Source organism: Colletotrichum gloeosporioides (genome assembly GCF_011800055.1).
Source record: "Colletotrichum gloeosporioides strain Lc1 chromosome Unknown consensus_63, whole genome shotgun sequence".
Taxonomy (NCBI): domain Eukaryota; kingdom Fungi; phylum Ascomycota; class Sordariomycetes; order Glomerellales; family Glomerellaceae; genus Colletotrichum; species Colletotrichum gloeosporioides.
The window spans coordinates 491,471-518,115 of NW_025544708.1; the positions used below are offsets into that span (position 1 = coordinate 491,471).

Genomic DNA, 26,645 nt, shown 5'->3' on the forward strand with positions numbered 1-26,645 from the left:
TTTCCCTTCGACCTCTCCTCTTCGGAAAGGCCCGTGCTGGCCGTCAAGCATTCGACCACTCAGATGCATTTTGGGGTAGCAATTTAGCTGCAGCCATCAACCGTTGAAGCTCTGTCACAAACTTTGATGCACTATAGCACAGAACCAGGAATTGTCATCTAGTGGACTTGTTGAGTACTCTACATACTAAGCCACCAAAATCAAGAATACTACCTTGTGTTCCAAGCAGCCTGCACTCCGCGAGGACACAGCCAGCATCTCGCGCTTGGGGCCGAAACAAAATGAAATGACGAGAGCATCGGGCCTTGATCGCCTTCGCCTCAAACATATGTACATGCGGCCCAGGGTCCAATGATGATGCATCTCCGCTGAATAACACACACAAGTCATCCACTCCAGTAACCGTGTCCTGTGTCGCCCTTCCTCAATAATGCAAATGCTCACGTAATCGCAATTACCATGGTCTATGTCTGCGCGTTCCCGTCTTATGCAAAGCCGAAGTAGTCGCTTCCCGCCGTGATGGCCTTCATGACTTGTGCGCGAAGCGTCTCGTAGCTCTCGTACTCAGGGAGATCAAGTTCTGTGTAACTTCGTTAGTCAACTGTCATTAATGTTGTATCTATGGGGAACACTTACGGTTGAAGCATGTGTGAGAGCTGGGAAGGCGCTCCTTATTGCCGTAGTCCCGATGGATATTGAAACGGTTAATCCCATTCATGCCCTCCAATTCCTTGAATCCATTGAGAGGCACCTTACTGGTGCCGGTGACGAATTGCAACAGCTTAGCCCGCTCTTCCTTGTCAAATGACCGAATCGCTCGCCAAAACCACTGAATTTGCTGAGAAGATGGGGTGTAGTTGTGGTACTCCGTGTTGCTCTTCCAATCATCGACGTCGATGTCAGGCAAGCCCGAGATGAGCAGTTCGAGCTCCTGTTCGTTGAAGATAGAAATGAGGTCGGCCGGAATGATGTCGTGGAAACCCTTGAGGAAGTGCTCCATCTGTTCCCGGACCGAAGAGAGAAGCTTGTGCTCCACTACCAGTCTTACGTAGTCGTGCTTGTTCTCCTCGGTGACGGCAATGTCTCGGCCGTTGTGGCACAAGTCTATTGTGCGAGTCACGCCAAACTCGTCGTCTTCAACAGAAAAGGTCTCGGTGATGATGTCGGTGATGTCATTGTCAAGCATCCATACGAGCGACTTGTAGTAGTCTGGGTCAAACGACTCCATATCCTTGACAGACACAGACTTGCCTAGGATGCGCTTGTAGACTGCACGGCTGAAGTAACAGTCAAGAACTCGGCCCTCGTAGAGAGCTTTGCCGATGATGCGTCCGATAAACTTGAAGAACATGAGATGCTCATCGTTGATTCCGCTGAGAGAGTTGGGGTGGAATGTGGTGCGGTCGGAGGAGACGGGGGTGAAGAGTGCGTAGTTGGCGTCGAACATCTGTCTGGACAGGACCTGGAACCATTCGCGTGTCACACCTCCAGCGTCAACACCTTCTTCATTGTGGAAGCGAATGTTGAGTTTGCCGTACTTCATCTCATCGCCAGTCTTGAAGTAAAGCGACTTGAACGAGTCGTGGAAGACATGTTCGCGACGGACGGAAAGCTGGAGCGCGGGGAATGACGGCCGCTGGTTGCTGTTGGACCGGCTATGGACGCTGCGGTTGAAGTAGTTCCGCTTGTTGTCGAACTCCAATACCTTTGGATTCTTGACGAGGAGCGCAAAGGTTCCCGACATGAGCTTGGGGCTATTTCGCACGAGCTCGTTGAGGATACGGCGATGGTCCTCTGTGAAGGTGAAGAAGAGACCAGCCATGCGGTTCTCTGGGGGAGGACTGGAGAGCAGCATCTCCTTACTTGATTGAGTCTGCGCCTGAGGATCGTCGTTCATGGCGGTGTTCTTACACACCACCATGAGTGACTCGATAAGAGGCAGCAGAATCGTGGCAACATTGACCATGTTCTCCCTCTGGCGGATGGCACTGAGACAAGCGCTGAGCTTTTCCCACATGGTGGAGAAAGTAGAATTGTGATACAGGGAGGTAACGAGGTCCTGCTTCTCCGTCTTGCTTGCCTCAGCCTCCTCATTGCCAGTCTTCTTCTTGCTATCAAAGAGATGGTCCAGGGCAGTCAGAACACGAAGGAGCTTGTTCTGCTCAGATGCTCCAGGAGAGAATTTGGCAAGAGCGACTCCTTGGATCTCGGTTCCTGAGGTTGCCTTCTCAATATGAGGAAGGAGTTCATCAAGATCCGCGACGATATTCTCGCTAAGAAGACGAGCTTGGCGGACCAACTCTTGTCCGAAGGTGGCCTTGGCTCCAGGAATGGCAGACAAGTTCTTGATGGCTGAGATGGTGTTTTGGAAAGTCTTGGAGCTGCACTCACGAGCCACGAAGATCTTGACAACCAGCGTCAGGTTGTGCGGCGGAATGATCGGGACTTGCATCTGCTTCGGCCCCTTTTGGCTTGCATCCGACTTGTCGTTGCTCTTCGTGCTCTCTGCCTCCCCAGCAGCCTTGGGTTCTTTGCTGTCGACAGCGGTAGGGGGCTCTGTGGCCGTCTCAGCTGACGGGTGCTCTGTGGATGCTTCGCCAGCCTCTGCTGCGTTCTCCGCGGCCTTCTTTTTCGCGTCTCGGGCGGCTCTCTCTTGCGCATCCTTGCGCCTGCGCTCCATGGTTGCCAGGGGCACAGTGATCTTATTCAACAAATCGGCCAAGTACGCCATGACTACTGAGCTCTCCATGACCAAATCTCTGTCGAGGAGAGTGAGAAGTGAGTTGATAGCGTACTTGTGAGACTTAGAGTCCTTGGTCTTGCCTTTCCGGCTGAGCGTGCGCTTGAGAGACGACCCAACCGCCTCATGCTCCGTAAGAAACAGCATAGGAATGTGCGGGTTCTTCGCTGACAGATCCTGCAAAAGGTCCAAGCACTGGTGAACAACCATGAGAGGGGAGATTTCTGAGTTGGGCTGATGTTGTCCCGCGGGAATGAGCGATGTCAGAGTCCGCTTAAGATTCTGAGGCGTCCTCGGGTCCGTATCCTTGTCCTTGGGCTTCTTGGCCTTGAGAGAGAGCTGGCTGAAGCTACGCTCCACGGCATCCATGTCTGTGCTGCCTTCTTGGAGAATCAACAAAATGGTGCTGATGACCTCGAGGCGGTTTTGACGGTTTTCACAAACATCAGCCAGGACGCTGAAGAGATAGTTGCGGATGGAGCCGATCTGCGAAATGAACATCAGACGCAGAAGAGTGGCAACTCCAGGCTTGTCGAGCATCTGGACTACTGTCCTGCGCTGAACCTTATTCTCGTTGTTCTCCACAGAGTCAGGTTGCGGCGGACCGGTACGTCGTGCAGCTATAGGCGGGCTTCTGCCCGTGACGGCGGGATGAACGGCATGCTGTTGAGCCAGTAGGCGCGCTTGAGCAGCCATTTCAGGAGGCAAGTGGTCCATGATGTCCTCTCCTTGGTCCATGAGCACCTGCTGACGCAGTTCTGGAGGGAAAGTCAACAAGATACTAGCCGGGTCCATATCCACTGCGATCTGGTCTTGTCCTGCGGTCGTTGCCTGGCGGCGCTGTTCGTCTCGCTCGCGCCGGCGGGCCTCTTGTCGCTCTTGTTGAACTATTTCGAGGCGGAGATCCTCAGGGAGGGCATCGAGGAATTCTTGGAAGACCTCGCCTTGCTCGCCAGCGGCATGATCTTCGCGAGCCTGAGAGCGCCGGGTGCTGACGGTTTGAGCGATGACCTCCTCTCTGAACTCCTCTGGAAGAGCAGCCAGGTACTCGGGATCAATGCCAAGCTCCGTCACATCGACTTCCTCACCCCTTATGGTTGTGAGAACACGATTGGCATCGGCAGCCGCGTCGTCGGCAGAGGGCACAGCTGGCTCCTGGGTTTCAACACCTTCCATAGCATGTGGATCACCTGCTGATTGCTGCGCTTGCTGAGCAGACGCCGAGTCGCGTTCACCAGCGGCGGCAGCGGCAGCGGCAGCTTCGGCGGCAGCACGTTCTTGTTCCTCACGCTCTTCTGCCTCCTTCTTCTCGCGAGCCGCCTTCTCTTCGGCTTCCTTGGCTTCCTTGAGCCGTCGTGCCTCTTCCTCAAACTTCTTGCGCTCCTCTTCCCGGATCTTGCGTCGCTCCTCCTCCTCAGCCTTGAGCTTCTTCTCGAGTTCCATGGCCGGCGGAACAAGCTTGGAAAGGAGGAGATTGATGAGCTTCTGAGCCTTCTCCACGAAGTGAGCACCGCCAAACACCATTCTGGCTTCTTCTTGATACCGTTCAAACGTTGACTCCGGGGTGAACGCAACAGCCTGCTGAGGCTCGTGATACGTCGTTTCACGGCGGCTGTCTGCTCTAGACTCGCGAGGAGCGACGTGGTACTCACGGACCTCTCCACGTCCGTTCTGCGTGATGGATAGATGAACAGCAGGCTGTCCGCGCATGACTGGCAGGGATGCGACGAGGTCGTTAAGAATCGCGATAGGACTGTTCGACAATTGCGCCCCAGGGCCGAAAATCTCGGGAGGCAGACGCAGCCCAATCATGCCAGAACCGGGCGGGGGTCGAGGGGACGACTCTCGACCTTGACCGTTGCGGCGCAACAGAGGGTTCACACCATCGTCAACATTGTTGGGCACAGCGCTGGGCCTGTGCCGCGGCGAGAAATAGCTCCTGAACTCTCCGAGTGGATCCCGGCCGCTGCCAACCATGAAGCCAGGCGGGAATGGGCTTCGGTGTCCATGACGGTGGCGATGAACGTGATGAGGGTGACCACCAAAAGGCTCAACAACCAAGGTATCCCAGCCGAGAGCTGCGGGTAGATTAGGAGGTGGATGGTCGTGGGGGTATTCTTCTTCGTAGATGAGGTCATCTTCGTCCATGTCCTCGTCGTCGTCTTCGTCATCTAGTATTCATTAGCATTGTCAAGGGTTACACGGATGGCCGGGGTCTCACCATCGTCATCGCGCCCGTCGTCAATGTAGTGATCGCCAAGATCATCCATGTCGTCGCCTTCGTAATCCTCAGGATCCATAACGGCTCGAGCAAGATTGTCGATGATATCTCCAGGTTCCATGCCGTGCATATGGGCCTCGTCAGCATCCTGGATCTCGGCTTCGTAATCGACATCTTCGTCGTCATCTTCATCGTCCTCTTCCTCGTCTGTTTCTTCGCTCTCCCATCCCGAAGCGCCGTCGTCATCAATGGGGTTGCCGTCTTCGTCAACAATCTCTTCAACAACGTCAAGATGATCTTCCATGTCCTCCATATCGTCAGAGTCCATTTCATCGTCTTCGCTCATCTCATCGTCATCTTCATCCATGTCATCGTCTTCGTCCATAATGACCTCGACGACACCAGGTTCTCCGCGAAGACCCTCAATCTCACCCATCTCGCCAAGCTCTTCGTCTTCGTCGCTAACACCTTCACCGTCGTCGGACACGTCTTCGTCGCCGTAGTCGAGCTCGTCGCCGTACTCGTCGTCGTACATCTCTTCATCATCGTCCTCTGCAAACATATTAGTTATGCTTTACCTTGATTCAATTAAGATCTTACCGTCTTCATCTTCCGACTCGTCGTCGCTTCCACGAGGCTCAAGCATGCCCAAAGCGGAGTTGCGGTAGAGGTCTGGCGTTTCCTCTCTATCGTCATCCATGTCGGACATTGAAGATATAGAGATAATCTCATCGTCCGCGGTCTCAGGAAGAGATGCCGACGGAAGGACGTGGGAGCGGCTCAGTTCCTTGGCAGTGTCTGTCAACACGCGCAGCACTCTGAGTACATACTTAATGGCACGCTTGACGCCCGCGTGGCCCAAGTCAACCTCGGCAATGGAAGAGGTCAGCTTGTCGAGGTAGCCCTTCTCATACATCATCCTGCGCAACTGGGCTTGCGATCGTCCCTGAGGAGAGTCCAGCGCACGTTGAGACGTCGACTCCTTGTCCTTCTCACCGATGATGTGGTTCATCAATTCAGCGAGACACTGCATCTTGGCGTAACGCGTGTCAATGGGCTCCTCTGGGGTAGCGGCACGCTCATAAGCCTTGAGGATTGTGTCTAGAACGAATTTGCGGACAAAGAGCAAATCAGGCTCATCATCATACTCGAAACGGTCGCGGTTCTTGTCGACGCCCTTTTCTCCAGTTTTGGCTACCAATGCAACCAGTACTTGTTGGGCCTGGGCAGATGTTGCTGCTTTCTTCTTGGACAGGATGCTATCGCCGCTGTCGCTGAGGCTGCCTTGACAAAGGAGGTCGTGAATGAGGTAGTTGAGGACACTTGACCGAGGCTTGACAGGCGTGTTCGTCTGCAAGGGAGCGCTTCGTTTGAAGTTGATGAACTCGACCTTTGTTTGATTGTAGCTTTGGAGAAGTTCCGCAATGCAGTTGAGCAGGAAACAGCGGTAGATGAAGATAGGATGATCCTCCGCCTTGAAAACGGGCTTGGAGGATTTCTTGTCCTTGTCCTTGTTGTCCGCAACGTCTTGGCTGTCAGTAGCGACGTCTTTAGATGCGCTCTCCGGGGTTGAAGTGCTAGCAGATGGAGTGGCCTTCAGATCCTTCACAGGTTGTGATGCCTCCTTGTCGTCAACCTCGCGATAGTTGAGTAGCTCACAGAGGAGGAAATGGATGATGCCGTGGGGATTTTCGACAACCGGACGCTTTGATTCCGCTGGCTTCGGTGCATCAGCCATCTCCTTGTCGTCCATCTCGGTTGACTGCTTGACATCATGGATAGACAAGTCTTCCGTAGCCTGTACAGCAGGTTCCACGCTCGCATCCTTGACTGTCGTAGCGGTGTTGCCCTCCGTCTCAACGTCCTTGAGTGCTAACTGATGGGCCCGCGTACTGCCCTCGCTTCCCGGAACATAACGAGAAAGCTTGGTCAACTCATTGGTAACTTCCACGAAAAGATCTGGAGACCGCAGCGCGAGCGGTGCCATGTTGCGCAAGTAGGTGCTGAGATCCAGATTTCTCTGAGTACGCTGGGGGTTTTCGAAGAGGCTGCGCACCTCAGCACGCATGATTTGCTTGAGCGTCTCTTCATCCTCGACAATGTGTCTCAAGATAGACATGATGCTGCCAGTGGTCTTCGTCTCTTTCAAACGAGCGGCACCTGCCCCTGCAAGTTGCTTGGCCATAACAAACAAGCGCTGGAGATTCTTCTTTTCTCCAACCTTCTGCGCGATAGAGGGCTTGCGCGTGAGAATAACAATCACGCGAAGGACGGAGGTGGCAAGTGTCTCCTCCTTTCCAAGAACAGGAAGCAGACGAAGTATAGCCTCCAGCAAGTCATTGCGCTGACTGTCCGAGACAATTGGGTTGCGGGGAGGAAGGACCGCTGGCGTAACAGCCTCATTTTCAGTGGCAGGCGGTTTCCATTGGGCCTCAATCGGCTGCTCATCGTATGACAAGAGCAACTCGACGATCAAGAGAATGTATGGGATCCAAGGAGGCAGTTCTTCGTTTGAAGTAGGCAGAACCTTGAGGTTAAGGAACGACACGTACTCGTCGACCTTCTCTCTCAACGTATCAATGTTGCACTTGAAGAAGCTCTTTTCTTGCATCAAAAGAGCCAATAGATGAGCATAGGCAGCGATGCTAGTTCCGTTAGACTTAGACTCAGTATCGTCGAATGACAGTGAAGTAAGGGCGTTGGCCAAGGTTGCGCCAACCTCATCCCGAACTTCATCATTTTGCTGGCGGAAGACCATAGCGCTGATGAGCTCCGAGAGCTCAATCGCCGACTGTGGGTGTGCTCTGACGATGTCCAGGGATCGGTCGATGAGGTTTTCTCGCAATTTCGTCCGCTCATTGTCGAGTTCTTCTTTGGCTGTCAACCGGGTCTCTGTCTTTGTCTCCTCAGGGGGGTTTGCTGGCGCAGAGGTGCTAGACCTTGCTTGAGTTTCGACGGCCCCTGCAGGGCTTTCGGTATCAGCAGCGCTCCACTCAGCCGGCGGTGCTGGCTCTGCCTGGTCACCCAGCCCTGCATCATCAAGGATACGGTCCAAGACTGCTCCGGGCCTGCTGGCGAGGTCCTGTTCGACATCGACAGCCATAGCGTCTGCGTCGGTGGGAGCTGCAGAGGCTGGTGCATCTTGCTGGCTAGAGGATCGCGATGGCTCGGGACGAGCAGGCGGCGCATACGCATCCTCGGCCGGGATGGGATTGCGTCGCCCGGCCTTGCCAGCCTTGTGAAGGCGGCTGTACTCGAGAGCCCATGATTGATTGCCGTTGGCTCTAAAGACTGCCTCACGAGCAAGTTCTTCATCGGCGCCATCCTCGATCAAGGAGTCGATCAGCCCGGTGTGGTTTTGCCAGCCAAAGGGAACTGCAGTCTTCTTGAGGACCTCAGACACGGGCTTGTCCCGGGTGGAGCCTTCATTTTCGGCGGTGGAAATGATTTTGAGGATCTCGATGATTTTGGCCACCGCCTCAGGCCGCAGCTTCTCGATCAAAGTGGTCTCCCAAGTCTCGCGGATCACTGGGAGGACGGCCATGCGAACCTCAACAACAATCTGGTGGGAAATTGGCGTCTCGGGGCGTCTCTCGGATGTTCGAGGAAGAAGTGAGAATTGCGTCGTAGAGTCTGCAATGTTTTTGCCATTGACGAGTGCAGCAAAGAACTCGAAAATCTTGCCGAGTCCAAAAGAGGCAACCCTGGCACTGGCAGTGGTGCCCGCGTCGGAATCGCCAGATTCTTTGCACATCTCTGACTTGAAGCGTCGAACCATTGAAGTGATAACCTCGAAGCCGCCCTGCTCTACGAAGGCGATCAACACTGGCATAATGATCTGAACCGAAGATCGGTCGGCGGAAGATCTGGACGTGTCCATCAGCATCTCCGTCAGAGTGTGGAGCATGATAATCCAGTAATGATACTCCTTCGCCGTGGGCTCAGTCAAGGCGACAGAGGGTCTCAACTGATCGAGAATTGTTGCGGCAACTTGCCTAGCAAGATCGACATGCTTTGGCCGAGAGTAGCCGTCTCGCTCGCGGCGGGGGAAGAGTGCCTTGCCAAGCTGCTGGAAAAAGGGGAACGTCGACGGCACCATGGAATGAAGAAGAATGCGCAAGGTTTCGTAGTTGCGATACCTGGACGTGGCTTGCTCCTGTTTGGTAGGCACCTTGTGCTGAAGACTACTTGGGCTCGCAGTTTGAGCGGTGGTTGCGGCTGTACCAGATGCATTGTTCTCTGGCGCGGTACCATTCTCCGTATCGACTTCCGCAGTCACTTGGGGAACCGTGACATCGCTTCCGGGTGCCGGCCGCTTAGCCCACCAATGTTGAGGAAGCACATTGTGCTCAGCACCTTCCTCGGCCAATACAGCCTTCAGAAGAGGTCCTAGTGACTTCAACAAGTCTAGATAGTAATCAAAGACGTTGATAGCATACAACTGAACCGAGTTGGAGCGCGGCGACGACGTAAAGCACTCGTAAAGTGTCTTGATCAGCGACTGTGCAGTAAGCAACGCCTTGACCATCTTCGTGCCTTGCAGGACGAGGTCCTGAGTCTCCGCATCGAGGCTGCGGACTTCCTCGACCGTCAACTTGTCGTCGGGGCTGAGGAATGGGGCGAAGAAGGGAGTGTCCTTCTTGTGCTCGGCAAGCGGTCTCAGAATCTCCACTGAAGCTTGCGCGCGCTTAAGAAGGGACGGCAGACCAAGAACCGGGGAGTGTTCAACTAGCTGTGAGATGACGAGATGCAATGTTCTAGAAGCATGGGAGTCGCAAAAGTCATGCGGCAAACTGGGAAGCTCCGCAATGTCCAGCAACAGCTCAATACCACCATTGCTGATGAAGTATGTCTTGAGCGTGTTGTTATTGAAGTACGCCGAGAGGAAGCTGGACAGAGCGTAGACGTAGGGGGTGATGTCGTCGTAGGCAGTAGCAGACGGAGACGATTCATTGCCTGCGGGCTTCTCCGCCTTTTCTGATGGCCCAGCCGCATCCGACATTTCCACGTCCAAGTCGGTCTGTGCGGCCTTCTCCTTTTCTTTTGACCCAGAGGCATCAAGACGGCTCCTCAGGCTCTCGTCCGCTGCAACAGGCTTCTGCGTTCCATCGTTCAAAAGGAGCTTGGCACCCCAGTTCGCAGTCTGAGCCTTGTAAATGCCGAGGGATCTGACTCTGGCAACCATATCAATAACCGCATTCGAGATCGGGCGTCTCAGGTGAGGATGATGTCTTGCAAGCTCGTCGAAGCTAGCACCGACATTACTGGCGAGATGCGGGTCGGTCTCCATTGTGTTGACGTGGGTGGGACTCTCAAAGATTTCCAGGAACGACTCAAAAGCTCGCGAGGACACCACCATCTTGAGACCGGCATTGTTAAGGCAGATGGAGTTAAGAACCTGCGGAACAACGTTGATCGCGTCGGATGTGGGCAGAATACCCCGGGCCAAAGGACGATCGTGTGAAGAGGCCAGTTCGTCCTGCGGAGGCGGGTGAGGTCTCTTATCATCAGATTCAACATGGACGGAAGCGTCGGAGGAATCGGGACTGCTGCCGTCCTCGTTGTCGCCACGGCTTGCGGCTTCCTGCTCCTCGGACTCTGGAGGGGGCTGCACAGCTGGCTGGTTTGTGACAGGCTGGTTGGTGATTGCTTCGAGGTAGCTCACGATCATGCCAGACTCGGAAATAGCAGCAAAGCTCGTGGGGTCATTGTTAATAAAATCGCTGAGAACGGTTACCGTGCTAGTCCAAAGGACCGAACCGAAGCGCTTGGTATTCTGCATAATGTCTCGGAGGCTTCCGAGCAGTTCCGACTTGTCCACGAGGTTGCGCAAGAGTCTGTCGGTGTTACCGCCATAGCTGTAAGAGTTGGTCATGATGTGATGAATGAACTTGAGGACCCATTTCAGGGTCTGCTGCTGGTTGTAGGGGATTTCATAATCGACGATTTGGCTCTGATTTTCAGGCTTGTTTCCTTTGCCTGCCTCAACCAACTGCTTCGCCTCCACGACAGTGGTGACCAGCAGGTCAGAGATGGCATCAAGACCGGAACCGTTGAAAAAGCTCTGGAAGGCATTCTGGTAGGACCAGATCAAATTGTCAATGAAGGAAAGGATCATCATCTGGTTGCGCTGGGCAACGTCGGATCTTATCTTCAAGATCTCCACCAAAATGTCCATGAGACCTGCGGTCACCATCTCAGCACCAATTCTAGTAGACATGGCAAGGTGAGTCGTCAGAGAGAACAGCTTTGTCCGCCACTCATCGACTTCCGTTGTTTGAATGCCGCGATCGGGCTCATCCGTCTTCATTCCAGCAACTGCCTTGCGAATAACATAGAGCAGAATGCCGTGGTTGACGTTGGCATTAAGTGCTGACAAGACATCCTGGTATCGGGCCGCAAAGTTCGAGATGGCCTCAAGCAAGGCCAGAACGATGGACTGGAGCCAAAGGGGTACTTGGATTGAGCCATCAGCAGGCGGGTGAATGAGCTCCGCCAACTGGTAGGCAAGCTGGTAACGTCTGGTCTCATCGTTGTCGTGACGCAGTACCTTCTCGACGAACGTGGTCTCTGGATGGATGTACGCGAGGTTGTTGATCGCAAGTAATCTGATGGCTAGGACTTGCTGCCTTGATTCGGTGCTGCCCAAGAGAGCCTTGGCAACTCTCAGCCGGTTGAGGACCTCATATTTGGCAGAAGCCGGCATGTCGGCCGGACATCTCGAAAGCAGATCGTAAATAGAAGTAGAGGCAACGACTGACTGCGGAAGGTCAAAGATTCTTTGACTTGAGCTGGCGTGATCGTTGGTTGTGCCGGGGCTCCGAACGCTCAAAGGCGAGGTGTCGTCTGCGGCAGGCTGACGGGCCGATCTGGGCGTGTTATGTTGAGATCCAGCCGTCGTGCTGCGTCTCAGAGGAGTAGGCGTAGTAGGGACACTAGACGCAACCCGATCCGCAGGCATAGGAACAGGCTGTTCGCGAGTTGTTGAAGGTGCAGTGTAAGAGACCTTGATGTCCCCCCAACCATGCCAACGTGCGTTGTCAGTCGTCAGAACAGAGCCCAGGTCGTTGGCGAACATGACAGCAGCGTTCTTCTGGCTCGAAACCTGGGCCTTTTCCTTGCCTTTGGAAGCCGATGTGGGTGTGCTAGTAGCCACGGGATCCGATAGGCTTACGATGGGAGTCTTGGCGAAGGGGAGGGCAAGAGTGTGGACACGATCCAGATCGATCTGGTAATGGTTACCCAGAAGTGCAGTACTGACGGTGCGCGAAGCATTTCCTATGCGCTTGACGGAAGCCTGGTACCGCTGAGCCAGCTCGGAGCTGACGCGAAGGGTGGCGAGCAGAATGGACAAGACTGTGGTATTGAGCAGCTTATTCAGGACCATGCTGCTGGAATAGATGCTCCGGTTGCCACAATGCTCAAGCAGCACACGGGTGAAGTTGAGGACAGCCTCGATGAGTTGTCTGTCGCCATCTTGGTTGTATCCCAACTTGGAGAGCCGCTCGGTATCCCATGTCTCGTCGCCGTACGATTCGGTCTTGGTACCTGTGTTGAGAAGCAGCTCGCAAGCGAAGTCGCGGCCTTGAGGGCCCTGGTCGAGGCCGTAGGTGGTGCAGAAGCAGTCCAAGATGTTGTCGAAGCGGTTGAGAAGTGGGATCCAGTGGTAGAGATCGCCTCTGGGGAAAGGCCATCTCGTCGGAAACTTGGCTAAGTGTTCTGGGAGGAGGGGCAGGGGTGTCGAGCATGCCGACGTGACGAAGTCCTTCAGCCATGGAGACTGGGCGAGGTTAGCAAGGCGACGGGCAAGTGAGGGGGGTCTGCGAGTTGGAGAGGAACTAACCAAAGTCTCGGCATGCTTAGGCTGCATCTGCTTCGTTATCTTCCCCATCGTGGGCGAGGGCGGCCAAGCCGCAGGTTCATAAGTGCAGCCTTGCTAGCTAGCCGTGCCGTGGAAAGAAGTCTCGTTCGCGCAACAGGGTATGTCGTAGGCGGTGGCGCAAACGGAGTGGTCGCGAAAAACGAGTATCTCTTTGGATGGCGTCAAGGAATATTATGAGAGACGTTAGGAGTTTTGCAGTGGAGAAGTCGAAAGAAGGCGACCGGGTGATGATGGGAGAGCTCGGGTAAGGTCGATACAGAGGTGCAAGGCCGAAGGTGCAGGACGTCCTTGCAGGGCCACTGTACAAACAGCTTCGCCGAGCGGTCAGTTGAATCGTTGGCAGGGTACGCGTCGCAAGGAAGGTGACAGCGATTCAGAGCTAGCAGCAGAAGGCTAGAACAGGTCGTCGGTCGCAACGAGTGTCGGGTGTTGGAGGCGGGAGGAAGGAAAGGTGGAAGGCGAAAGGTGGGATGAGATGTTGGAGAGTTTGGTGGAAAAAGAAGTTGCAGATGTCAAATCGGTATGGAAAGGTAGGTGCGGTTACAGTGGGCCCTTTGCGTAATAGCAAGGAAGGTAGAGGTAGAGGTGGGAGACACTACTAGGTCCCGGTCTGGCAGGCACCTCAGGTATTAGGTAGCTTCCAAGGCGGGCAGCTCTGAACAGGTGTAAAACGTGGAGGCACTTAATTTTTTTTCCCTCTCGGTTGGACTGGCCTGAAGAGGTGTCTAGGGCCAGTGGTGTGTTGCGTGCACCACCTCAGTCATCCATTCGATCAGCTAGAGCGTGTGTTGGGAGAGAGAGGAACCTGGAGCGGTACTGGCTCATTGGTTGGTGCAGACCAGACGGCGACGCAGATGGACGGCAAGCAGGAGCAGGCGGCAGGCGGGATGTTTTGGCGGGCAGCAACCTCGCTCGCCTCAGTGAGAGCCGACCGGGGACACTGTGTAGCAGTGGGCTGCCGGGCGGTAAGGCTGGCCAGGAATTGCGGCCGGACACAGTGAAAGCGGGACGATGGACGGAGATGAAAGAAGGATAGCGGGGGAGGTGCGCGCACGGTCCATTACACGCTTGACTTTTTGGAAAGAACGCGGTCGAAAGAAGGCAACCACCTCGGTACGTACCGAAGGACCGACCAGCAAACAGGAGGGCCGGGACATCACCTCAGTCACATCGCACTTGCAGAGGCAGTTAGTTCTTTCCTTATCATGCATATGCTCCATAGATGTGTGCCTAACATTCAACATTCTTTGTCACAGCCCGAGGAAAAAATAGTGAGAGGGAAGGGAAAAAAAATCATGGATAAGGTAACAGGTATCTGCCACCTCATCTCAAATTTTGCCAGCCCATGCGCTGGCCATGTCACTTAGCGGGGCAGCTAGCCGGCTGGATACCTCAGCTAATGTGAGTTGAGGCAAGTACACAATGCGCTGTATTTCTGGAAACCGCCTTGCTTTAGTATACACGATTCAATGACATCTGTTCTGATCGATTTGCGAAGGTAAGTATACTTATCATGGCTGTTTCCCCGAATTGAAGTCCACGTCCAATCCGCTTCGTCTTTCAGCGTTGCGAGCGATGGCCTCAGTCAACTTGCAAGCATCAAAGTGCAGTAGGATATGACATAACACTGGATCTCTTGAACCCCACATCCTACGTAGGTAGTGTATGTAGACCGGCGTGCAATGATAAATCACAGTCACAAAAACCCAACGGCACAGGCCAGTGTCATCATTGGCTTGTCAGCTTGTCTGCCTTGTTGCCCAATTCTTGCACTTTTAAGCCAAACCCAAACTTACTCTCCATTCTGAGTCATTTGTCTGCCTGGAATTACTGGTACATGTTTCTGCATGGGCCGTGACGCATAAAACACCTTGATGCCGGAGAAATGTGTTGTGAGAGAGATTTGAGAAAGTTCACGAGGTTTGCCTATGCATGTGTGTGTTGTCAGTCCTACTACCCAAGTTCTAGACGCTATCAAGTTGCAAAACGAACTAGACAGTCGTCTCACTACACTTAAATCAAGGCTTTCAAGTCTTTCTTTATTACAAGCTATCTTTCTGCAATCTATATTGTTGAAAGCTGCAGTTGATTGAAAATTATCTCGGAACGCCGCGAAGAAGAACCACATGTGCTGGGTTCCTGCACCTAGACCGTTGGCACGTGTAGGACAGCATTGGCTAAGAAAAGACAAGATACCTACTGTGATGATCTTGTCAAGACAAGCATGGATGTCTCATTGCTTATCCAAACAAGACTGGTTCGCCTGCTCTCCTCGCCAACAGGGTGTATCTCTTTCGTCTTTTAGACAAAGTTTTCATCTAGTCAGTCGCAGAAGCGATCTCAGCATCAACATGAGTGAAGGCCTATCGTAATCTTATTGATGAGTCAGGCAAGTTGGGTATGGCAGCAAGCAGCAAGGCTTATGAGGTTCGTGTGCTCAAGATACGAACCCCACCACCATGTAGTCCGCCATCTGACCGGGTCGCATCGCACGTAAGTTTCCCAGAATTTTAAGAAATCAATGTCTCGCATGTTAGTAGAGTTCCTTGAGAATTATTGAATAGCAATGCTAGTAGTCAAAGTAAGCGTGCCCTTCTCAACGAGTTCAGACGAATCTCCAAACGCGAGTCAAGAAAGCCTCTCGACTCGCGATCCATGAAAGTCACGCTTTTGACTCTTTCGCGATCTCATTGGCGTAGTTTCCCTCTAGCTCATTGTTTCCATCGGAACCATCTTCACATCTCCTGGTCATCGCCAGCACATGACATCGAGTGGCTGAAGAGCAACAGCCTCCAACCTCTGGGCACTAAACAATGGCGCTCACGTGGCTCGCGCCCAATCTTTGGATGTGGCTGGTGCTGTTCGAAGAGGTGATTTGCGAGTGGCACTGCAGCATTCCAATACCGTTAGACGAGACGATGAGTGCCGGCGGCGAGTGTGAATCAACCAACAGGGGACGGTAGCCCCCACGAGCCAAGGCAACGTGAAGGATGGAGCCTCCCTGAGTGCCAAGGCGGTAAAACAAGGTCGAAAGGTGAAGTCCAAGGCAACGGCAGCCCACCGGCTTCTTGGACGGCAGCAGAAGCGCCCTCGGTGCGGTCGACCGCCGAGCCGGCTCAACCAACACAGCAGAGAAGACGCGGCGTCACGCCGGACCTGCGGGCCCTCGGAAAGGGGAAAAGGGCAGGGGCGGATGAGATCTACCGCCGATTGCAACGGCGCAGGAATCTGCAGATCACACCAATGGGGAATGGCTGGAGATACGGGCGTTCTACACTGGGAGCCGCTGGCTAGATGAGACAAAGGCAAGTACCGGGCATGTATCCCGCCATCCCCGATGCTGTGCTTTCAGCGGCGAGCCATCGTGCCATCCAACAGACTTGTGCTGCAGGGGCGGCGGCTGCTGCTGGGCTGAACAAGCCCGTTTGGAGACAAGCTCGTCTCGGGAAACGCCCACGCATGCTTCAGAGAGAAACAAACAAACAAAAAAAGAAGCAAGGCGTAATGCTTGGCCTCGTCAGCCTGCCTGGCCTTCGTTTCTGGTTGCTTACTGCGTACATGAAGACAAGCTGTCGTGAGTGGTGTCGTCCGATGTAGGTAGCTCGTTTCCCTTGGGGAATAAACTCTCATTTCTACCAATATTCCACGAACGTAAGCATTGATGGCATTGATGACAATGCGCCCAAGGTCACCACAAGGCCCAGACCGCTTGTTGAGGGCTGATGAACCAGCATAGAGATAGCAGTGGTTCCGCCTCAGCAGTGCCACAGAGAGAAACAGGAGAAACAGAAGCTTCTGGGGGGCTGAAAAGGGCAGGAAGAAGGGCGCGGGAAATGGTGGGCAATTATCAAGAAACACCAAGTTCCCTGCCGCGTCGATCCCAGCAATTTCCTTTGGCCGGGCCTGGTTGAAGGGCCCTGTCGTTCGTTGTGGCATTTCCCCCTCTGAGAGCTTGTGAGTGCGGTGGAGGTGACGGGGGATGGCTTGCGAACCTGGAAGTTGCTGAGAGCCCGTCCCAAAGATGAGGCGGCATTGGAGGAGGAACTCGAAAGTCACGGCAGCCAGACCCCCGAAACAGAGAACGATCCCGTGCCGTAGCGGCACGCTAGCCTGCCACTGGCCGGCCGTTTACTGGACGTTTCCCCCCCTTTCCCCTCCCTAACGTGTGACCCTGGCCCCCAGCGCGAGGCCGGTGGTGGAGCTTGCTCAGGGTGCTGGGGACCGACACAGGGGATACTTGATGATTTCGAGCGAATACGGGCACGCTTCTGGGCCACCGCAATCCACCTCACTCAATTGAGGTGCTGTCAAGTGAGAGGTTTCGCTTCTGAAGAGGGCCATGCTGATATTTGGTGGGCGCATTACAGCCTGTAGGTACATTTCCCAGGTCTCCATCTGCGGTGAGGCTCAGCTTCGATTCCCCGTAACCCATCTCACCCAGCCAGAAGGAAAAAAAAAAGGGAGGGAGACGCCTACCTACCGTAAAGTGGCTATCAACCCTCGACCCTCGAATCCTCCTCTGTCCTTTGACTCTCAACTCACCCGTCGTCCTGGCAAGCGCAACGACACAAAACAACACAGCACATCCCCGCGAGCACCTTCTCTGCACCCCACGATACACAACAAAAGCTGTGTCCTGCAGCCTGCACCTGGCCACGAGTATTCTTCAGCAGCAGCAGCACAGACGACACAGTGTACATTGCCGTTGCCCAGTGCTGGACCCCATCTCCATGGCCACCGCCTAGTTTCAAGTTCGACCTTGACCCGAGGACTCCCCAAAACCGCTGCACTCCTCCACGAACCTGTACGAATACCCCAAATCGCGGTCTGCGAGAGTTGACCTGCAATTCTCGACGACACCATGTCCCAGCCAGACGAACCCGTCAAGTCTCCGATCACGGCTACCAAGGATAAGAGGCTATCGATCGATTCCGACTCCGACTCGGACAAGGAGAATGTAACACCCCCCGTCCTCCCTCCAGACACGTCCGAGCCCTTGGGGATCCTCTCGGGGCTCCTGCCGCCGCAGCGGCGCAACCCAGTAGGACATTGTTGGCTGACACTGCTGGAATAGTCACAGGATGATTTCGAAGATGCCGTCGTCGATGTCGCCGAGGTAGCTGAAGTCGCTGAGGTCGCTGAGGTGCGCTCCCTTACCACGAGGACGCCCTCGGTCTCGAAAGCACCGCCCACCGAACCCCCCACGGAGCCAGAGTCCCCGAAAAAGGAGGCAAAGGAGGCAAAGCAGGCACAAGAAGAGGACAGCGACGTCGAGGACGACGCACCCCCTACACCCCCAAAGGACGAACCGATAGTCGCAGACGACCTCAAGAGCGATGAGGAAGATGTTGAAATCAAGCGAAAGCCTTCTCCAGTCTCCCACCGACTTTCCAATACCTCCAATTTGGACAATGTCAATCTCGACGACGACCACACCGCCGCCCCACAGGAGCCAGGTGCGTTTGTTTCGTCGCATGAACTGATTGACGTGTGTCAATATGCTAATCTTAATGCAGAGCCCAAAGCCAGTAGCCCTCCGCCCCCTAGAGTGCCATCCAAGAAAATATCAATAAGCAGCATCACTGGCGCCCTGCCCTCCATGCCATGGTCGCCCCCCGCCGATCCGTCTCCCGCTAAATCTCCTATTGCACCTGCTGCACCCCTGCCGCAAGCCGTTCCAGCTCCTCCTCCCGTCCCCGTATCACACCCAGGTCCTCCGACAAGGAAGCTCACCAGCCCCTTCGCCTGGCTGTCACGAAACAGCGGCAGCAAGGAGAAAGACACCTCCCCACCGCCCGCAGCTTCCCCTCGACGGAATACTGCCAGCTCCATCGCAACGTTGACTAGCAATCCTGAGATGATGCTCAGCAGGCTCGACGAAGAGGAAGGTGACGGCAAGCACGGTGTGGCCCGACACAGCTTGAAGGATCGCTTCAAGATGGTCAGGATGCGGGAAGAGGCAGGCATTACGCTCGATGATGACAAGACGCCCGTCCCACCACCAAAGGGCCTCGGCCTGTCCACACCTCCCGCTCAGAATGGTGACAAGGAGCTTGGGGCAGAACCGCCCAAGTCGCCTCTGCCAACAACACCGAACCCAGCACTGGCCCCCGGGACAGTATCTGGAGTATCGGCAGGTCCCTCTGACATGCCCGATGCCCAAATTGATTGGGATCTGTGGCAGTCGGTGGTGTACGAGGGTCCGGCCGTCGTTGCTCGTACGAGTGCCGAAGATTTGAACAGGGCTATCGCCACTGGTATTCCCAGTGCCATTCGAGGAGTGATTTGGCAGGTCCTGGCGCAGAGCAACAGCGAAGAGCTCGAGATTATGTACAGAGAGCTCGTTGCCCGTGGTACAGACAAGGAAAAGAACAGGAACAGCAATGGCACCCTCAGCTCGGGCAGTAACGGTACCCTAAGCATTCAGAATGAGGCAGTCAACTCTTCCGCCTCGTCCATCCACTCGGAGCATTCAGCAGTCAACGGCAACGGCATGCCCTCGCCGAATGAGAAGAGCGCCGAGGCTATCGCGAAGGCTCAGCAGGCCGCGACGGCAGCCAGGCAAAAGAAGCAAAAGGAGGATGCTGCCATGATCCAGAAGCTGGAAAAGACCATCCGACGCGATATGGGTGCGAGAACTAGCTTCTCCAAGTACGCTGCCGCCGCCGGGCTTCAAGAGGGCCTCTTTGGTGTGTGCAAGGCGTATGCTCTGTACGACGAGGCTGTCGGCTACGCTCAGGGCATGAACTTTTTGATCATGCCCCTTTTGTTTAACACGACGGAGGAGGAGGCCTTTTGTCTGTTGGTGAGGTTGATGAACCATTACCACCTGCGCGACCTGTTCATCCAGGACATGCCCGGTCTGCACAAGAACCTCTACATCTTCGAGCGTCTGCTTGAGGACTTCGAGCCTGCTCTGTACTGCCACCTTCGCCGTCGCAGTATCTCGCCTCACCTGTACGCAACCCAATGGTTCCTGACGCTCTTCGCATACCGCTTCCCTCTGCAACTGGTACTGCGCATTTACGACTTGATTTTGTCTGAAGGCTTGTCGGCCATCCTGCGGTTTGGCATCGTTTTGATGCAAAAGAACGCTGCCAACCTGCTGGCGATCTCGGATATGCAGCAACTTACCGTCTTTCTGAAAGACAAGCTCTTTGATGCCTACATTGACCACGCGCCGAGCGCAGGGAGCATTTTGGAAAATGGCTTCTTTGGCAGCTCTAGCGCCAGCCAAGACAAGGAAGTCTACCGTGCCGACCAGCTCGTCAGGGATGCCTGTGACGTCAAGATCACACCCGAAATCTTGAAGGCGTACACCGCGGAGTGGGAGGAGAAGACGAGGACGGAGAAGGAGCGCGAGCAGGAGCTTGAGCAACTGCGTAACGCCAATATCAACTTTGCCGTCAAGGTGCGTAAGCTCGAGGAGCGTGTTGAGGCCTACGATAGTGAGCAAGCGGCCCTCGCGACCGAGCTTGTCCACACCAAGGTCGAGAACGAGGAGCTCAAAGACGAGAACGAGAGTCTCAAAGGCCAAGTCCGCGAGCTGCGCAACGTCATCGAGAAGCAGCCGGAGGAGCTCGAGAATGCCTGGAAGCTGGAGCGAGATGATCTCATGAAGCGCAACGCGAACGTTCACGAGGAGAACCAGAAGTTGGAGAAGGAGTTGGCAGAGCTGGAGGAGGAGCTTGTACAAACGAAGATGCAGTATGCTGAGGTAAGCACATTCCGCCCGCATGCACCTTATTGACGACGACCGCTGACCACCGTCCAGATCAATTCTCAACATGAGACCCTGACACGCAAGTGGACGGACCTCAAGCGACAGTTCGCCTAGAGTGATTTGCCGATATACAACCCTGGCAGCCCCAGAAGCAGAGTTCATTGAACATCTTAATGTACAAAATTAATGATAGCTTCCCATGAAAATGGGGTTTCGTGTGTGTTTGCTGGCCCAACGCACATCAGGGCGGCAAGCTTGGTGATGGCGGTGAGGAACCACGAGCTGGAAAGCGGCGGTTGTTCATGTTTGATATCCCACCAAACGCACAGGAGACAACAACAGAAAGAGTAGTAGGAACAAGTCGAGGAGAATACACATGTCGGTCAATACATGTCCTGACACGGAGTTACAGTTGGAGCCCACAGACCCGATTTTCACATAGGGTGCCCTTGCTAGGAAAAGGGAGGCAGGGCCGCACAGGGGAGGCAATCGGCCAGGTTCTGGTGCAGTTTCTCTATACTTAGACACACAAGTTACATGCACAATACATACAGAAACAACCCCATGGAACATCACTTGCAGAGATTTACGATGAGTGGACGCGAGACAATGTGAATGAAGCTCAGGCGGGCAAAAACTTGGTGGTATAGTCTTTTTGAGTTCTTCCTAATAACCCAGATCCGTCCGTCGGCACGGTTTGATATTTCCCGAGCCTACTTTCGCTGTAGACTGATTGACGCCCCCTGGATGCTTTTTTGACCAGACGACGTTTTAAAAAAAACCTCTTGAACACCAAGAACAACCGTTGCCCGATAAAAACGTTGTTTTTCATTCCCGTTACACGTGGCTCTTTCGTTAGAGAAAGCCACGGGGGCCATCTAATACAACCCAAGATTTTTGTTTCATTCCTTCCCACACCACGGTGAACACCATGCAGCCAAACTTACGAGGCGCGCGACGTTTACTTGTGGAGCTTGCGCTGGTAGAAGGCGAGCTCCTCACCCTCGAGGATGTAACCGTCGCAGCGGCCGGACTGGCCAGGACGGGAGGAGACGACGGCGTACAGGCGACCGGCCTCGAACTGCTTCTCGATGGCGTTCTCGACCTTGCCCTGGGCGGCGTAGCGCTCGGCCTGCTTCTTCTCGACGGACTTGGACTTCTTGACCTCCTCAGTCTTCTCGCCGGCGGCGGCCTGCTGCTTCTGCTGGCGGCGACGGCCGAGGGCCTGGCCGTAGTGGGCCTCGTACCACTGGCGGAAGGGGGCGGCGTCGATCTGGACGACGGCGGACTTGGTCAGGGTGTTGGTGCGGACGAGCTCGTTGTTGGAAGGGTGGTAGGCGACGCCGATGACACGGGTCTTGCGGGTGCAGCCCTCGGAGGCCCAGGCGAAGTTGCCGGAGTCGAGACGCAGGGCGCGGTACTTGTGGTTGCCGCCGCGGGTGCGGACCGTGTGGACTCGCTTGGGGCCGATACGGGTGCTGGCACCCTGGCGACCGGCCTCGAAAGCGCGCTTCTTCCCTGTTGGACAGAAAGGTCAGAACGCATGCTTGATTAGAGCATACGGGCTTTCGAATGTGTTACGCACGGTAGTAGGCGCGCTTGGCACCGGAAGCGGAACGCTTGTGACGGGAATCTCTGGAGATACCCATGATTGCTTATGCTGTTCGGAAGATGGAGGGGTTAGCGAATGTTTATTTCGTGACGGTGGGAGAGCGACACAGGAGAGAAGGAGGGAAGGGAAAGGGGGAGAGAGAGGAGTTGATGATGCTCGCCAGGGAGATATCGCGAATTCGCCTCGTGATCTTTTCTCGCAGGAAAATGTTCGAAGAGAACCGGGGAAATCGTGATATATCGCAATTCGCTTTTGCGGCCTGGCGCCTTTTTCTCTTCGTTCTCTCTCGTATGTGTGTACGATCTTCAACTAACCTGATGGTGACTCAGATGGCAATCGGTTGTTGGCCGTGGGGTGGTGGTTGTCGAGGTTGTCGGGGATGAACTTTTCGTAGAGTTCAGGATGAGTGGGAAAATTCGACATAATTGTGCGGGCTCGCTAGGTCCATTTCGCCGTGCACGGACCATGCTAGGGCATTCTGGTCCGACCGTTCATTGGGCCTTCGGTGTAGGCGGGTCCATACTCGGTGAACCCAATCGATAAGCATAGTGGGGTCGGTTGACCCTTGCCTACATGCCAGACCGAAAGCTTCACCGATGCTAAGAGAGCTTTTAACAACCCTCCCCTGCTAGTGCTTCCACAGAAGACTACGGAGGGTTATGTTTGCTCATCGGACAGCTCATTTCGATAAGTTGCTTGCCACCACACGGCTATCGTAAGCTTCTCCACGGTGACATGTGAAATTTCTACTCCTCGACTCCCTGCCAGCACACCTCAATCTCCAGCAACGGGCAGATGCTACCTCACTAGCCTCATCTATATCCATCACACATGACGAATATGACCTCGCCGCCTGTTTGATCAGAACGCATACAAGAGATTCCCATCTCATGTCTCGGGAATTTTCATTCGATTCTCGTTTGTCAACCAATGTTTGAAGCAAAGGAAAAAAGGGGCGCAGTGGAGGCCTTCCCGTTCTTTCTGTAACACCAAGCAAAGCGGATCAAGACACCAAATCCGAGCCGGATCCGGGATGTGTCCACAAGGGAAGCAGCCCGGCCTTCGGAGGTTGTGCGCACTTTGGCCGAACGGAAAATCCGGGCTTCCATCTCTACACACCACCAGACTCCACACCGCAAGAGTCGGATCTCTCAAGCATGGACTGTGTCAAACTCGTTCTCTCTAACGGCTTGACAGGCGAGACATTACATGCAGACATCGGGCACATCCCAAGTTGGGTTGAACCGCTTACAAACGCCAACAGTTCATGGGAGCGATCGTCTTGTCAGTTCTCAGAGGGCAGAGAGTTTGTGTGAAAAGTTCCAAAGAAGTGAATTGGGCCTGTTCATGCAGGCATTGAGTGTATCGCGCAGCGACTGCTAATATAGGGCCATAGGTCAAGCCAAAGTTGGCGAGCCCGTTCTTCGCCAGATGATGCTTTGTTGTATATACATTATAATAACCGTCAAATACGGCCATGCGTATGTACCAATTTTTGTTTTTGTGTAAACCAAAAGGACCCGCCCATTTCGTCGCCCCGACGGGCGATGTGGTATCAAAATCAGTCGTCCGAGATCCACCCCGTGCCGTTGTGAATATTTCCTCGACTCTTCCGCCTAGCCATCGGCCTGCCGGCTGGGAAGTACGGGTCCATGACGTCCGGTGACGCTGGCCTGACCTCCTGGTGAATGTCGTTCTTCACCTTGATGATGCCCATCTCCACGCTGTGCGTGAGCGAAGGCTTGTCGAGGTCAAGGGGTAGGATGTTCTCCATGCTCTCCGTGTTGGTGCGGGTTCCGCTGCCGGTGCCGTAGGAACTCGAACTTTGAGAGAGTTTTCCGAAACCTTGTTTTGCCGCGCCGCGAGCGTATGCGTTTTGGGCGAGGTATGGTTTGGAGCCGCCTATTGTGGTTCGCTGGTTGGCGTAGTAGTTCTTCGAAAACTTGCCCGTCGAGAGGCCGAGTGCCTTGTTCAGGGCGGGGAACTTTGAGATCAACGGGCGCAGGGAGGGGACGCCAGAGCAGATGATGAGGGCGCAGACTTCGACCTCTGACCAGAGCAGGGGATCGGCTACCAAGACTGTGATGGTCAGTCGCTGTTCCTGGTGTTTCTGAGGAACGGAAATGATACCCACAAGTGACGTCTTTATCGAACGCGTTGATGTAGCTGACTCTGATGACCGAAATAATACAAACCCTTGATGGAGTTAGATCTTTATCCAGTCAGGATTAGGTATGAAAAGCACTTACAGCAAGCCTAAGGAAAGCATGAAAATCACACCACAGCGCTTCGCCATCGGCAATTGCAACTTCCAGATGGTGGGAATCGGTTGGACGAAAAGCACCAAATCCGTCAATAATTTGATGGCAAACTGGAGGAAGTTAGTGCCACATGTCAGATGTAGTTGCAAACAAAGTAGACTGACAGCTGAATAGTAGAATATGGTCAAGTCTAGACATGTTCCAGGAATAGACGGAGTCCAAGCTCTTGGTATGGGATTGCATCTGAAGATGACGACCGCTGTCTCTTCGATGCCTTCCGCAAGAAGCAAGATCAGGAGAAACTTGTTGATTCTCTGATACATCTGGTCGGGAAGTAGCCGCAAATAGAGAACGGTAAACGACATTTTCACCGTCACAAACGCCCAGATGTAAGTGAGCTGCGTGACGACTTGTAGCTACGCACACCATGTCAGCGAGACGTCACCAAAGAAGATTATCGGTAGCCCTAACCCTCAAAAACTCTGCAAAGTCTGATTTCGACACGTCCTGGAAGTGTGATCCCAAGCCGACGTTGGTCACTACAAGTTGTGTTAGTGGAAATCAACCGGGAAGTGCGTTCCTTGAGACTCACTGGCAAGAATTGCACCGCAAAGAGCCATTGCCAGCACCTATTTCTGTTAGACGATATCATTGACCAAGGGCTTTTGAAGCATCTTACCCAACTAATGATCACCAGTGCTGCCAACTGTCAGTGATGATTCTCGAAAAACTTTAATCGACAACGGGAACTTACTGTCATCCCACCCGACACTCCTCAACAGCACACTCCTCACGCATGTTCTCATCACGACAGTAAGCGTGATGAAGGTCATGAGCATGATAGTCACGCTTGCCGTCTGGCCGACCTTGTCGTCCGCCATGTTTGATGATGAGGGTTACACTGCAGGCCCAGAATTTGGTGTTCCTCTTGGAATGGATCTCGAGCGGACGAGAGCGGGGGGGGACGGGCGGGAGGGTAGTTTATGATCCAGCCCGCACACAGAAGAACGGATTGACAAGAGAAGAGAAGGAGTCAGGATGGTCCATGACTGACAGGTGGTCCCCTACGTATGTACTGGGCGGTGGTTCGAATGCATTGAGCAGACACAACAACGAATGCGAACCCAGCACCCGGCCCTTCAACTGCTGTCTGATCTCTCCAGCGATGCTCCCAGTCTGGGTTGGTCAACATAGTCTGATGAAAAGAGATGGTCTGGACTGCCCATGTGCAGCCGTTCCACGGGTCATGCGTGCGCCAAAACAAGGTGTCGGGTCGGGTGGTGGGCGACGAACCGGAAGTAGGTTGGACAAGGACCGCATGTGAACAAACGTCGTTCGACAGCAACGTTAGTGACCCGGGTCGAAGCGTAGGCTTTCCGCGGCCACACACAGTTGAGAGGATTTACTTGCGAGCCCCTTGCCCGTGAGGTTAAACTTCCAACAGCCAAGTTTCATAGTCCAAGGGCTGGTTGATCGACGGTAGGGAAGACCGTCTAGAAGATCGGGCTTTGCAGCAAGATGGGCCACACGTCTTGAGGATCTGAGAGCCTGATTGGCAGAGCGAAATGCGACAAACCCAACGGCTTGAACCCGCCGACGGGTCGACCTTGCGAGAACCCACAGGGGAATCCGGGGAAACCGAGCGGGGTCTCAAACTACGCGAGTACATCATGCACGTCCGACGTCCTGTTGTATGTGTGTGCGTATTGCCCGGCCGTGCTCTACCCGTCACGGAAATCCAGAAGAACTTCGAGAACGTCTGCGTTTGCATGCTGATCGCACAGATGGAGGGAGCCGCCCATGACTCGTCCGGACATCGGAACAGAAACATGTGTGTATCTGGAGAGACCTTGCTCAGACCGGCCAGTCAGCCTAAAGCCTCAAACTCTGAGAGCTTCCAAGAGCCTGGCACCGGTGGTGCGCTCCCGTGATCCAATAGCATTTGATTTAATTGACCGTACACCATTCGAGAATTCGGTATGCTTAAGCTGCGGTGGATGTTGTTTTGCCGTGCCGTAGATGCTTGCCTTCTGCTAGCTGCGCTGGCGGCAGCAGACTACAATGCATTGAGAACACGCAGCCAAGCCGCTTCGGGGAATTCTGGCCATGTTTGGGTACCAGGCTGCCGAGCCTCCTCGTCTAAATCCTCCAAACGCCGACCAAAGGGCCACAAGTTGGCTATGACATACCAGTCTGTGCGTGCGGA

At 54.3% G+C, this 26,645-nt stretch overlaps 4 protein-coding genes across 4 annotated transcripts; 1 reads left to right on the plus strand and 3 right to left on the minus strand.

The window, feature by feature from the left end:
- Positions 1-485: 485 nt before the first annotated feature.
- Positions 486-12,852, minus strand: GCG54_00003300 (E3 ubiquitin-protein ligase TOM1-like; the record flags this gene model as incomplete). Its single annotated transcript, XM_045403373.1, has 5 exons — positions 486-580; positions 637-4,911; positions 4,962-5,513; positions 5,562-12,741; positions 12,805-12,852. The coding sequence occupies 5 exons, from the start codon at positions 12,850-12,852 to the stop codon at positions 486-488; spliced, it is 12,150 nt and encodes a 4,049-aa protein (XP_045261654.1).
- A 4,852-nt stretch (positions 12,853-17,704) lies between these two features.
- GCG54_00003301 (GTPase-activating protein GYP5) lies at positions 17,705-20,680 on the plus strand (the record flags this gene model as incomplete). The annotated part of the gene is made up of 4 exons (XM_045403374.1): positions 17,705-17,884; positions 17,924-18,299; positions 18,360-20,560; positions 20,618-20,680. 4 exons carry the CDS (start codon positions 17,705-17,707, stop codon positions 20,678-20,680), a joined length of 2,820 nt encoding a protein of 939 aa, XP_045261655.1.
- Positions 20,681-21,527: 847 nt separating this feature from the next.
- On the minus strand, positions 21,528-22,215 carry GCG54_00003302 (40S ribosomal protein S8-A; the record flags this gene model as incomplete). Its single annotated transcript, XM_045403375.1, has 2 exons — positions 21,528-22,084; positions 22,152-22,215. The coding sequence occupies 2 exons, from the start codon at positions 22,213-22,215 to the stop codon at positions 21,528-21,530; spliced, it is 621 nt and encodes a 206-aa protein (XP_045261656.1).
- Positions 22,216-23,739: 1,524 nt separating this feature from the next.
- On the minus strand, positions 23,740-25,320 carry GCG54_00003303 (uncharacterized protein; the record flags this gene model as incomplete). Its single annotated transcript, XM_045403376.1, has 8 exons — positions 23,740-24,257; positions 24,313-24,374; positions 24,428-24,549; positions 24,604-24,855; positions 24,911-24,978; positions 25,032-25,068; positions 25,119-25,138; positions 25,194-25,320. The coding sequence occupies 8 exons, from the start codon at positions 25,318-25,320 to the stop codon at positions 23,740-23,742; spliced, it is 1,206 nt and encodes a 401-aa protein (XP_045261657.1).
- Between the last annotated feature and the right edge of the window lie 1,325 nt (positions 25,321-26,645).